This window comes from Fulmarus glacialis, unplaced genomic scaffold (genome assembly GCF_000690835.1).
Source record: "Fulmarus glacialis isolate BGI_N327 unplaced genomic scaffold, ASM69083v1 scaffold44612, whole genome shotgun sequence".
In the NCBI taxonomy this organism is placed as follows: Eukaryota; Metazoa; Chordata; class Aves; order Procellariiformes; family Procellariidae; genus Fulmarus; species Fulmarus glacialis.
In genome coordinates, this window is record NW_009200579.1 from 1 (window position 1) to 13,137 (window position 13,137).

The 13,137-nt window shown below is 44.7% G+C and overlaps 1 protein-coding gene across 1 annotated transcript; it reads left to right on the forward strand.

Moving 5' to 3' along the window:
* Nucleotides 1-3: 3 nt before the first annotated feature.
* LECT1 (leukocyte cell derived chemotaxin 1) lies at nt 4-12,565 on the forward strand (the record flags this gene model as incomplete). Its single annotated transcript, XM_009573650.1, has 6 exons — nt 4-96; nt 2,501-2,641; nt 5,446-5,559; nt 8,317-8,470; nt 9,713-9,915; nt 12,330-12,565. Coding segments are annotated over 6 exons (921 nt in total), but the record flags the coding sequence as incomplete, so codon positions are not given.
* Nucleotides 12,566-13,137: the final 572 nt, after the last annotated feature.

Genomic DNA, 13,137 nt, shown 5'->3' on the forward strand with positions numbered 1-13,137 from the left:
TTGAAGGCGGGGGCCGCGGTACTGATCGCCGGAGCCCTCCTGCTCCTGGCCGGGGCTATCGGCGCCTTCTACTTCTGGAAAGCCACCGAGCGGCAGGTGAGCCGGGAAGCACATCCTCGCACCGAGCAGGGTTTTAGTTTGAGCTGGTTGCACGTAAGGAGAGGCACGGGCTGGAAACTCTTCTTGCGAGGTCGATAAAGAGGTCTTTAAGCAGATCTTTATTTTTTTCCATGCTTTCAAAAAAAAAAAACACCAACAACTAAAAAACAAACCCATAATCATCATCTTTACTGGCTGTTTGGATGGAGACTCCTGGAAGGACATTTCTTAATGAACATGAAACGTATCTTTGAGAGCACAGATGCTACATTGATTTCTGCTCGCAAATCCTCAGCAAACTCAAACCCCAACAAGTCCCTGGGGATTCACATCCTGGGCAAACTCCAGCTCCCAGGACAAAAAAAGCATTGAAACGTGTAAATTGCTTTTCCACATCATGCACATTCTTGGTCCAGCTTCTACCTGGACCCTCAAATATGTAATGCTATATTTAACCCATTAATAGGCACCATTATTTCAGTCTGGTGGTTTGTATGGTTGTGCATACACATAGGCATTTATGGTTAGCAGCTGTGGAACAGTTTTTAAAGTCATGTAAGTTTTATTATTTACATTTTCTGAGGTACATGAAAGATCCTGTATGCAAAGAACAAAACTGAGAAGCTGCTGATCAGTTTAAGAACCAAACTTCAGAGCATTAGAACATGTTTATATATTAACTTTTCTTTCTGTTTACATAAGATTTTGGTTTAAAACATATTTTGAAACATGATGGTGCGCATTTGAACGTGCAGTTAGTATCTTTGAGTTTACTTTGGAAGAAGTTTTGTACTGCCTCCAGCCACGCGCCAGTCCCCGTAAAGGAGAGCCTTGTGCGAATCCCAGCAGCCAGAGCAGAGATACACCCGCGCACATAGGGATAATTCAGATAATCAGAAAGAAAGTACAAGGTTTTACGCCAAAAAGACAGGGGACGTTGCTGACCTCCAGGACGCGCTGTAAGAGCCATCTGCTTCTCTCGGCTTTTGAGAAGGGAGAGGGACGCGAATGGGTAGGCAGGCAGGGAGGGGGTACGGCGCGTGCAGCTCTGAGCGGGTGGGTACATTTGCAGAGTACAGGACAAAGCTTCCCTTTTTTTATTGCTCCCATCATCTAAATTCTGCTTTGCAAAAATATGTCACATTCATAGTTGTCATTAAGCTTTGAAGTTCATCTCCAGGTGAAGACACTGGGAAAGCTTAGAGTTGTTTTTCCAAGCTGCCTTCAAACTCAGAAAGCTACATTTCACTTCCAAATGTTTAGGAAGCAACTGTAAAAATTATATTTAAGGTCATTCATAAAAAAAATGAAGACAATTTTTTCATTATTATTTTTATTTTAAATCTTTAAATTCTCCCATAACTGACAGGGAGAACTCAACTCTAACTCAGCCACTAGCAGGGAAGACCATGTACTTTGGTCTGGTTTCCTGGACCATGTCCAACAGGAGTCCTAGACAGTGGAGAATATGGGACTGAATCTGTATAACTGAGGAACCATAAATCTTTAGCACCACAGACTTTCCTGAGCGAAGGTGAGAAGAAATTTGTCTCTAGCTGTCAGTGTAAATTTTTCATTAAAATGCTGTAAGGCTTTTTTAAGACCAAAAGTAAACTGCTTGTGCAGCACTTTTAGCAGAAGTGCACAAGAGCACCGAAACCCCCCTCCACAGATTGTGGTCCTCCAGCAAATAGAAACCAGGCTGCAGCTTTCCTCATTGAAAATAGGATAAGAGCAAATATGCTGACAAGGAAAATACGAGTCTATACAACTTCACATCCAATTTAAACAAAGTTCACATCCATTACAAGCTGAAAAACATGTTCATATTCAAGAGGAACTCGCTTCCCTGTGCCTCAGCAGAACATCCCAGGAGATAAATAGGGGTTGGCCTCCTATGGAGTAGGATGTTCGCTCCTGCTCTCCTTTGGGAATCATGCCAGCATAAGAAGCGATTCCTAAGATATGACCTAGAAGAAGGTTTTTAAGTCTGAGCGAGCCTGGATGCAGACTCATCCCACACTGCTTTTGACGTAAAACTGTCAGTACTAATAGATCTATGTGCAGCCCCTGAGGTCCCGGAGGAGGCACCTCAGGAGGTCCCTAGTCCTACCTGCTGCTCAGAGCAGGTTGCTCAGGGCTTTATCCAGTTGGGCCTTGAAAATCTTCAAGGATGGAGCCTGCTCAACCCCTCTGGGCAACCTGCTTCACTGCCGGCCTGTCCCAATGGTGAAGTGTTGCAGTAGGGTGGTGTTGGTTGTTGAAGGGTTGTCAAATGCCTACAGAAATAAAAGTTTGGAGCTGAATAGGGATGCAACAGTCAGATTGACCCATCACCTGGTGTAGGAGGAAGGCAATAAGCAATTACTGATGTGTGCTATGGCTCTTTTATCGGTTCCAGGTGTACAATGTTCACTATACTATGAGCATTAATGGAAAAGTGCAAGACGGATCGATGGAAATAGATGCTGGAAACAACCTAGAGACATTCAAAACAGGAAGCGGAAGTGAAGAGGCTGTTGAAGTTCATGATTTTCAGATTGTAAGTACCTCCACCCTTGTCTTTCATGTAACATGCTCCAGCGCTGGACTCTAAGGATACCCTGCCCTGCCCCAACTTCTCTGCCCCAGTGGTCTCAGGTTCCAGCCTCCCACTATCCACACAAGCATCCATGCTCTCCCAGCTTGCTTTCACAGCGAGCCGGGCAGTTTCCTCCAAAACAAAGTCTAAGTGCCTTTTGGGGACAGGTCATGCCAGGTCCCACTCCGGGAAGCAGTTCGGATTAGGCTGCATCAGATTTGGCTCCACGTAACACTTTGCATTTTCAAACCATTGAACAGAGCTACAACATGTGCACTTGCCGTTCTTGCTAGAAGAATGTTCTTGCAGGCTGTGACACAGCCCCTGCATGATTTCATGTGATTTGAACTGGAAAAACTACCTCCCCCTCCCCAAAACATCACCGGTTTAGGAGCATAGGGTCAACACATTAAGCAAAGTAGACACAAAAGAAAGACCACTATACAGCGCTGGACCCGGACAGCTTGCTCTGCCCTGAGATCAAGGATGGGAGCTGCTCTCCACGGCTTGGCCTGGGTTCGTCCCCAGGGGAGAGGATGGAGGCATTTAGCATAGCTTATGCACCCGTGCACCAAACGCACAGTGCTGGGCCGCTTGGGCTGACAGCAAACACATTTGGGTACCCCAGCAACTTGGCTGTGGCTGCTCCGCACAGAGCCTGGACTAACAGATGCCGAATCTCAGCAGAGCTCAACAGCTCGGATAGAGATGTTCACTTACATGTACCACCTCTGAGCTACTAAAGGCACATCTATGTGATGTTGCAGAAACCTATTTACAGGGCCCAGATCCTGCAATTAATGTTCTCAGGTGTAAAACACTCAACTTCAGAGCTAAGTCCTCTGTAAGTCAAAGCAGCATCTAAAATAAAGGTGCTGCTGCCAGGAAGACTTGCCCAGGGCTTCTGGAGCAGCCATCTTCCCCTTGCTGAGGTGAGGACTAAAGGCACATCTATGTGATGTTGCAGAAACCTATTTACAGGGCCCAGATCCTGCAATTAATGTTCTCAGGTGTAAAACACTCAACTTCAGAGCTAAGTCCTCTGTAAGTCAAAGCAGCATCTAAAATAAAGGTGCTGCTGCCAGGAAGACTTGCCCAGGGCTTCTGGAGCAGCCATCTTCCCCTTGCTGAGGTGAGGAAAGGTGAGGAAATTCAGCTCCTTGGCTTCTCAGCAAGTACAAATAAATCCACGCCAGGACACCCAGGACCCTGACTTTCCCAACAGCTGCGGTTCAAACTTAACATCACCATAGCAACATTATTAGCAGGTGAATAAGAGCACCCACAGCAAGCTCTTCTCATTTGCCTTCACCATTCCACATCTGCACAAAAGCACCAGCCCACTGGAGAGATGCTGAATTCACATTGCCTCCATGCATGCTGCTGGTAAGCTACTGCCTGTCGCAACCGCGTCAGAAACCAGCTCCCAACACCAACCAGCTAAAGGGACCTCTCAGGTCCTAATTACAGCGGGTCAGGGACAGGCTCAGCGAGAGCAAAGGTATCTGCCAGTTGGGTTTTTAGCCAAGAATGCACATAAGGAGAAAGAAATTGAAGAGATGTGCTTCCAACAGCCAAGTATTTACATTAGCAGCTTTGGATTGACTGGCTCCGCTCCAACGATTGCATGGTCAGTGAAGACTTGGATTTGGCAATATTAGGATGCTCCTAGCACACTCGGTGCACCACAAAGTCTCATTCCCTTGTGCACTCATCCCTGCATAACCATCCCCTCTCTCTCACTGGTTTAGAATTAGTCATTTTGTTTTGATGGGTGTCTGTCCAACTGTACAGGACTTGCAGGCACATGGGATGAGACTCAGGTGCCTCAGTACCATCCATCTCAAGCTGCACGAGATGCCTAAGGCATCTATGATGCCCATACGAGGCAGGTGAGAGGGGTCATGATGACACTCATGCCCCCCTGTCCTGGCAGCTAGAAGCTAGGCAGAAAACCAGCACACCTCAAATGGTGGTTGAATGGAGTTTGTGCAACCCTATGGAAAACAGACATTTTGCCATCTACAATGAGGTATCTAAACTCATAATGTAAAAGAGAGCTCTTTTATGGGTACCCAAAAACCTACAGCAGAAACAGAAACTACAGACAAGCTTCCCCTGCCCAAATGTTGGTGCCCAAGGCGCTGGCACACAGCTGGCAGATACGACCCTGGACTTGCAGGAGACCTGCAGCCCTCTGGAGCTGCTGGCATACCCTTCTCTTGCTTAAAACTAGACATCCATGTTTAAGCAATTGCATTCACCCTCATAGGCCAGATGAAGGAAGTCCCACTCACAGATTTCTGCACCAAATTCCCTGTCACAAGCTTCCCCTTGATGTCACAGCCACTTACGTGTATAAATTGGACCGAGCTGCCCCCTAATTTTGTAGGTCTGTGTCATAAGGGTACCGCACCGCCAGCAAATACAATTTCAAGGCTGCCTACATTAGGTGCTAAGTTACGGTTCAAATCGTGTCAACTAATTCCTTACAGAGCTACTTCAAGTAGCCCACAGCGGGCATGGAAGCACTTACATAAAACACCCCCATCTTTCAGAAATCGAGCAAAAATTTCTAGACCCATTTGACCAAAACTGCAACTCTAAAATGATGAGAAAAGAGTGTTTTATGACATCTGTTTTTAAATAAGATTCAACCTTCAGACTAAAAATTCAGTGGCAATTTTAGCAGAGCTCGAGCGCTTTCTTGGGGGCGGTGGGGAGCTGGAGGGCTCCGCACAACCCCCTGCCTTCTGCTTTTGCAGGGCGTAACTGGAATACGTTTTGCTGAAGGAGAAAAGTGTTACATCAAAGCTCAGCCAAAAGCTCACGTCCCCAAAGTTGATGCTATGACTAAAGCAAGCCTCTCATCTGAGCTGGTAAGGGGTAATTTACCTATTTTTTTTTAAAACAAATCTTTGTATGGAGAGGCACTTAAAGGGGTATTTAAATACAAATAAAAATGACATACGAAAACCACTGAAGAAGTGATAGAATCATAGAATGGTTTGGGTTGGAAGGGACCTTTAAAGTCATCTAGTCCAACCCCCCTGCAATGAGAGCAGTCATCTGTGGAGAGTTGAGAGTTCATGGACCTATTGCAAGGGGTCCCTGAAAGGTAAGAAAAGCAAGATTGGTGTCAGAGATTACTTATTACGCGGCGTCCAGGGGCATGGTGGGAGCCTGCAGACTGGGGAGTGAGGGAAGCCGTAGATCTAGCAGATCCATAGGAGACCTCAATGACAAGCATATCTGCCTGCGATTAGGCTGTGCACGAGGCTGGAAGGGAGAGCAGGGAAGAAGGAGCTGCTTTAGTCAGTGCAAAGAGGGATCGTGGTAGATTCCAGGAGTGTTCCATCAACACTCTTGAGCAGAAGCAGGGAGTCCATCACTCAAGTCCTCTGAAATAGTCAATAAAGGGGAATTGTGAAAAACATTATTGCAAAAATTCAGCTAACTCAGAAGAAATAATAGTTAAAAAAACTAAGAATTTGCCTTCTTAGACAGCATTAAACTTCATTGTAGGACATCGTGTTAACTAAATTTCATGGAATCTGCATCGCAACCGCTACAAAAGCGGCAGTTCTCACCCAGATACCACCAAAACCTCTCCTTACCTCACAGTTGTAAAAAAGCCTATTGCTTTAGGTGCACAAAGCCCAAGTTTCCCAGAGCTCAGACCCCCAAACCCATCGCTCACACAGGAGTGGCTCCGGTGACTTGAGTACGGCCGAGCCTGGATGCTGGCGGGGGCTCAGCCACCGGTAGGAGAGCACAGGAGATCCACAACCCCGTTCCCTCGGTTTGCTCCGCTCCCGAGAAAATAAAAGGAGATACAATTAGCTGGGAGAGAGGCACCGATAAGGCTGCACCTACCTGCAACGCTGCTGTGATTACTGAACATCTACTTTAAAATGAAGGGAAAAAAGGTCTCTAAATCCAGTCAGCAAGGCACCAGCGATGTTACAAAGGCCCCTGAGGTTGGTGGGATTTTCCCTGTGATGGGGAAGAGATCTTGCCCAAATTCCAGGCAGAGACCTAGATCTTTCCCACCTTGCCTTATTTTAAAGGCAGGCTGGGCTTCTTGGCTTCATTAGCACTATTGCCTGAAGTCAAGGTTTCAATTTTTCATCTTTTTATAAGAATAAAGTCACAGCCCTGAAGACATTATCCTAAAATAGTCAAAAAGTTATTTCTAATCTTCTACCTGGCTACAGCAAACCTCTTTCCTTGTCCTGTTTTCTGTGCATCTTCTCCGAAGATGCATCACCTACACAACCGCTGCAATAAATCGTAGGCACCGAGGCCAAAACAGCTGATTTAGTGCTACCGTTGGGATATTAACCTTTCCCTGTTGCTCAATTTTCCAGGTTAGATGTACGACGGGAATGGCAAAGTAGTATTTATTTTTCTAGTGCGAGTCCTCTCTCTGATACGCACGTATTTAGGAGAAAGCATGCGTATGCCATTTTCTTACAACACATATCATAACCAACAGTGCCTATAAAAATGGTTGATTAAAATAAGCTTTTATAGATACCCAAACTCTGCCTGCTCACAAGTCAGAATCATCTCAAACAGAAACAAAGGATATTTTTATTTCTGTTTTCAGAAATAGATTCAGATCTTTCTGATGCTGATAAAAGCTTAAGTGGGAGAATATAAACAAAGAGCACTTCTCACTAGACAGATTGGATAGTGAACTTAAATGACTTGAGACCTAAAAAAGAAATCAATAAACACGTTAAAGGAACAGCAACTCAACGGAATAAATTGTTCTAGTCAGTTATACAACAAGTTTTGATGACTTTTATGGAAGCAATTTAGAATTTTAACTTTGAAATTATACTGGTTTTCATGATTCACAAGTTGGTTTTCTTTTAATATTTCACTGTTGCTACAAAATACTTACACATTTTATGTAAAATAATACTTTGAACTAACAACTTTAAAGAATCAATCACTGGCATTTTACTACATTACTTTGAAGACACGAACCAAAAACCTGCAGGGTACACTTCAAAAAGGCAGGCTCCTTTAACTCGCACTTCAAACTTTTGGTCAATTGAATTGCTTTTACCAAACGGGACCTTTAATCAGACCGATCACGTTGACTTAAAACTGGAAGCTGGAGCAGTTCTCAAGCTATAATCCTCTCTAAAACTTTTGCACAGGGTTTTTTCTCCCCCTGTTGTAAATATAGTTATCTCTTGGGAGTACATCAAATGAGAATGGGGCACGATAAAAGATTAGGGTCTTGTTTTAGCTGGCGTATTTCATTGCTGCTCTGCTGAAGGTGGTAAATCTTCACAGTTTCTACTACCTGAAAATCTGGCGCTTTGGGCTGAAAGATCTCCGACACCTAGGCCTTGTACATGGGGCAAAAGCCTTCCGAGAGAGAGACGGGTGAAATCTTAGCCCCAGGAAAGCTGACAGAAGTTGTGTCATTTATTTCAGCGGTGGCAACCTTTTCTCAGGCTTTGGCTCAGTACAATCGATTCACGTTCATGAAATACAAGGCTGCTCGGATTTAGCTGCAGCAGATGATTATACGGTTTGATGCTCAAGAATTAATAGCAAGCAGGCACATGACTGTTCACTGAGCTAGCAAAGGATTTATGCTCTTCTATTTGCAGGAAGATGAAATCATGCCTGTGAGATTTGACGAAAACTCCCTTATCTGGGTGGCTGCAGATGAGCCTATCAAGCATAACAGTTTCCTAAGCCCCAAAATTTTAGAGCTTTGCGGGGATCTTCCAATTTTCTGGCTTCGACCAACGTATCCCAAAGGTAACACTTCTTGTTTTGAAAAGTAGGTTATCCCTCCCTTCATCTAAACACCTTCCCCCAAGTCAGGTTTGCCACCGAGACTTGCACATCGGGGAAACCAGGATCCTTTCCTCCCTTGCCCAGCCTGTCTTCCCAAGCCCTCGTGGGTTGGTGCTGAGATTGTGGGTTTGGAGTTCATCCACACTTACCTAGACATTTGGTCTTCCACACCTGCATTTCCTCAGACAATTTATACAGCCAACGTAAGTGACTTATTATGAGATGAAGCATTGCCAGAGAGGTCAGCCTCCTTGTAGGACAAGACAATAGCTTAAACTAGCCTCCAAAATTTTTAGGTAGCTGACACCAGGTAGCAGGAATACCATACCTCGCCAATAGTTGGGGAATATCAAGCTCCTGATCTGGGACCATAACCTGTCCTTTTTCCCACCTTGCTCCTCCAGAGGATTTCACTGTAGTGGAGGGACAAGATACTTTAGCTAGGCAACTCGTAGATGAAGTTTACGAGGTCCTGGAGGCAGTCCTAGAACTGAAGTACTCCTGTCACCCACAGCCAAGCTTAGCAAGCGTGTTTGGGAGTCAGCAGGGAGATGGCAACTTCTCCACGTAACTTCCAGGCCTGGGAGGAGAGAAGGCGGCTTGAAACGATTAACTCCTCCTTGGTCCAGTTAATATTACAGCACTAAAAGAGGAAAAAAAAAAATAGATTTTAGAGCACCTGCAGATCCAAACTGCCAATATTTTCCACTTTTCTCATGAGCTTTTGCATCCCACTGGGCAACAAAAAAGCATTATCAAAGCAGTCCAGAAGCCGTTTCCACCAGGTTCACCAGCTGCCCTTGGGAGCAGGGCACCAGTCTGTCACAAAAGCACTTTAAAAAAAAATTAGATGTGTATGACTGGTCTTGCTAGTGCTTGCAACTGCTGCCAAGTTAACATCAGTGATGACACAGTGGGTCAAAAAGCACCTCCTCACACCCGTTTTGCTTCAAGGGGAGGAAGCGGCGTGAAAAAGGCAATCTCACACCCCTTTGGACTGATACTGGCTGCAGATACAACACAGGAAGGCAAGCAGCTCCCATGGGGATGCTCATCAAGTCTGCCACCACACAGTTTCATCTTCCCATCTGCCTCCCCGCGCTTTTTTAATATTTAAAGAAATCACTGAAACCTTAGATAATGTGTGGATAAATACAAGGACACACTGAAGATAAGATTATCCTCCCATGATTATTTCTTCAGATAACCAAAGGAGAGAAATGAAGAGAAACAAACGCCAATCAGAATCAAACTTTGATACGGAAGACTTGGAAGCTGCTACTGAAGAAGTAAATACCAGGTTGCACACCGCACAGCTGACTCAAGAGCTTGATCGCCAATCTAATGAAACCAGGCCAATGGGACAAGAAACTGATCAAACACTTAATCCGGACAACCCATATAATGTAAGTATTTGCACTGTAATCTTCTTTCAGAGCCCGAGACTGGTGTAGACAGGTAATACTGGTGATGTGGGGTTTGTCTTTTTTTTTTTTTCTTCAATTTGCGCAGTCTTTGCCTGTTTAGCTTTTCTCCAAAGTTACAGACTTGTAAAACACCTAAGAAGTTCAAAAAAGTCTTCCCTCGTCCTCTTCTCCCTCCCTCCCCCCAGTTTTCATTAGACTTCAGTCTGAAACAAGCACAAGTGCTTGAGGTGGCACGATTAAGGCAAGTTGATGCCAAGGTGCTTTTCAGAGTTCAGGTCCATATGGAAGCAACACTAGAGAGATCCAACAAGCATAGCACCATCTGAAAACAAACCAAAGCTGCTCTTGATCAGACAGCTGATCCCCATCATTTACTGACAATGTAAAGAGAGAGTCCAGTAGCTAAAAACCTACTTTGCCCTCAAATAGAAATTAGTATCAGGAGTGACTACTACAGAGGAAAGCAGTAGTAGTGTCTGTTTGCAAAGAGATGAGGGTTAGGCCAAGTCTGTTTTCTCAGCCTCTTTGCTATCAGAGTAAATGGCCCTAGTCTAGCAAGCAAGTCACAAGAGGAGAACCTGTTTAGAGACAGGAACAGTGGGTGGAGGATGAGCATCGCAAAACTTGTTCTCGCTCTTCGAGACGAAGCAGCCCACAGAAAGAGCACAGGAGCCGCCCCGCTGTGTCCCAACACCTCTGCCGCGCCGCAGGAGGACTGACTGTACAGTAGGCACCTTCCAGTCTACTGCACCAGCGCCAGACAATTTACACCCACCATTTGGTACAGCAGGAGTAAGTCATTTTAATACAACAGTGTCACAAGATAAATGCCTCCTGCTTTGGAAATAAGTCCCAGCTTTGACTTGACATTTATGCAACAGCAGGAGATCATTATACTGTGACAGCATTCTGCCGAGTTGACATCCCTTAATTAAACTTAATCACTCCAAATAAAGTGGATCTAAATCGACTCTCTCACGAGGTCAGTAAAACAGCAGCGGCGCTGGAATGTAACTTCTCCTCACAGCTACTAACGTGACCACATCCATGGGGTCTGAGCTGCCCTGTCTCCGGAGGACAGCGGCAGAACTACTGCCACAGGTCCGTTCTTCCAGGCAGAGAGCCCCTGGGCCAAATGGAGAACGTCCCGTCAGATACGGTCGCCAGGCTTCCCTGAGCCTGCAGGGCGGGATTCACCTTCACTCACTGTTATTGCGTAGATGCCTATATCCAAGCTTTTTTTAGAGACCAATTCATTCGATTCAAAAGGACCATTAATTATACTGTAGGTCTTTCCTCTAGGATGAAGTGAATCCTCCCCTAGAGCTATTTCTCTTCACCCACTATGAGGGGAGTCTGGACGATGAGCTCAGGTGTAGAAGTTCACACTGCAGGTATCTGAATTCAAGGGTGATGAATCCTGCCCAAGGAAATGACACCCTCCCTGCTCTCAGGGCTGGGAATGGGTCGCTGGGGGCCCGAACGACACCGAGCTGTCACTAGCGTCCTGTACAAGCCCAGACAAGAGATGACACGTTTTCTGTGCCTCACGTTTTCGGTGTGCTGCTGGTTTTCTGAATGAAAAAAGCTCAGGTAAAAAGCTAAGTGTTACTCCGGCATTTGCTCTTTGCTGCTGCTTTTCTTGAAATAACACCAATGGGAAAAGAACAAATGAGTTTCAAAAAGCAGAATATCCAAGTTACTTTTTTCCCAGAAAGGAGGAAAAGGAATTTTGAAGGCTGAAGGCAGTAGCAAGAGCCCGCTTTTACATATTTTATGCATGCCTTGCTCCATGTAACTCCTTACTGTCAGATAGAGAACAAGCAGAATTCTCACTGTCCTTAATGCACCTAAGTGTGGCAGAGGGGAAAAAAAAGCAGACTGAAAGACAAGGGGGAAATATTCAGAAAACTCCAGGGTAATAGCTTATTGAATAGTTTCCTGGGAATCCTGTAAAAAGCATTAAAGTACAAAAATTAAACCAAAACATTAAAAACACAGCATACATTTCAGACATTGTAATCTACATAAAAGACCTGGATAACCATCTTGAAATCTCTTCCATTACTAATATTTAAAACTTGGGAGTTTACTGCTGCTGGATCTTTTGCAAGGATTGTAGAAGAAAAATGAAGTTGGAGCTCCCTGTTGTTTCTTTCCATTTTACACGGATAATTGCACCAATTCTACACTTCTACCAAATAGAGCAAGACATAAGAAAAAATTTTCAAAAAAAACGCAAGATTCACAGGTCAGTCAGTGGGAGTTCTGTTAACTTCAACAGGACCAAGATTTCAGTTGTTACCCTTTGCAGGGTTAACATGACCATCAGTATATTCTACGTTCTTTGAGAATGAGGGCATCGGGATGACATTTAATATTTTACATTTCAGCAACTGGAAGGTGAAGGGATGGCTTTTGACCCCATGCTGGATCACCTAGGCGTGTGCTGCATTGAATGCAGACGAAGTTACACACAGTGCCAGAGAATTTGCGAGCCTCTCATGGGCTACTACCCATGGCCTTACAACTACCAAGGCTGTCGTACCGCTTGCCGAATCATCATGCCCTGCAGCTGGTGGGTGGCTCGTATCATGGGTGTTGTGTGAGAAAAAGCAATCAGAGCCTTGACAAAATAAGTAGGAATACAATGACGACAAACTGGTAAAAGACTACAACCAAAGCAGCAGTGCCGATCCTGGCTTTTAAATCAAAGTGTGTGTTAACTGCACCAAAAGCAAGGTCAGATATTCTAACTGTAAATAAAAATCTTAAGTTAATATTCCATTAGCTTTACAAATGACAAGAGTATACTAGCACTTACTGAATTCAAAAACTAAGACATCCCCCAAAAAAAGACAACATTAAACTTTGCTCGCAAACTGGTTTAGCAGTCCAGAAGCTTGCTCATAAACCCAAATTCAGCCTTTCATAACAAAACCCTCTCTCCGAGCTAGCTGTGAAAATTTACGTCCAATTAGGCAACTAGCTTAACTTGTACACTTGGGAATACCTTTCATCCATGTAGCTTACTTAAATAAATCACAAGTAAGTTGCTCCCCGTTGCTGTTCATACTGAGTTGCCAGGTCATTATGAATGGTTATAAACCAATTACAGCATACCTTTCCCACAAAGCTGCTCCGGGGGACACGGGAAAGCGCACATTGTGCTAAATTGGAAACAAATGGCAGGAAAACGGG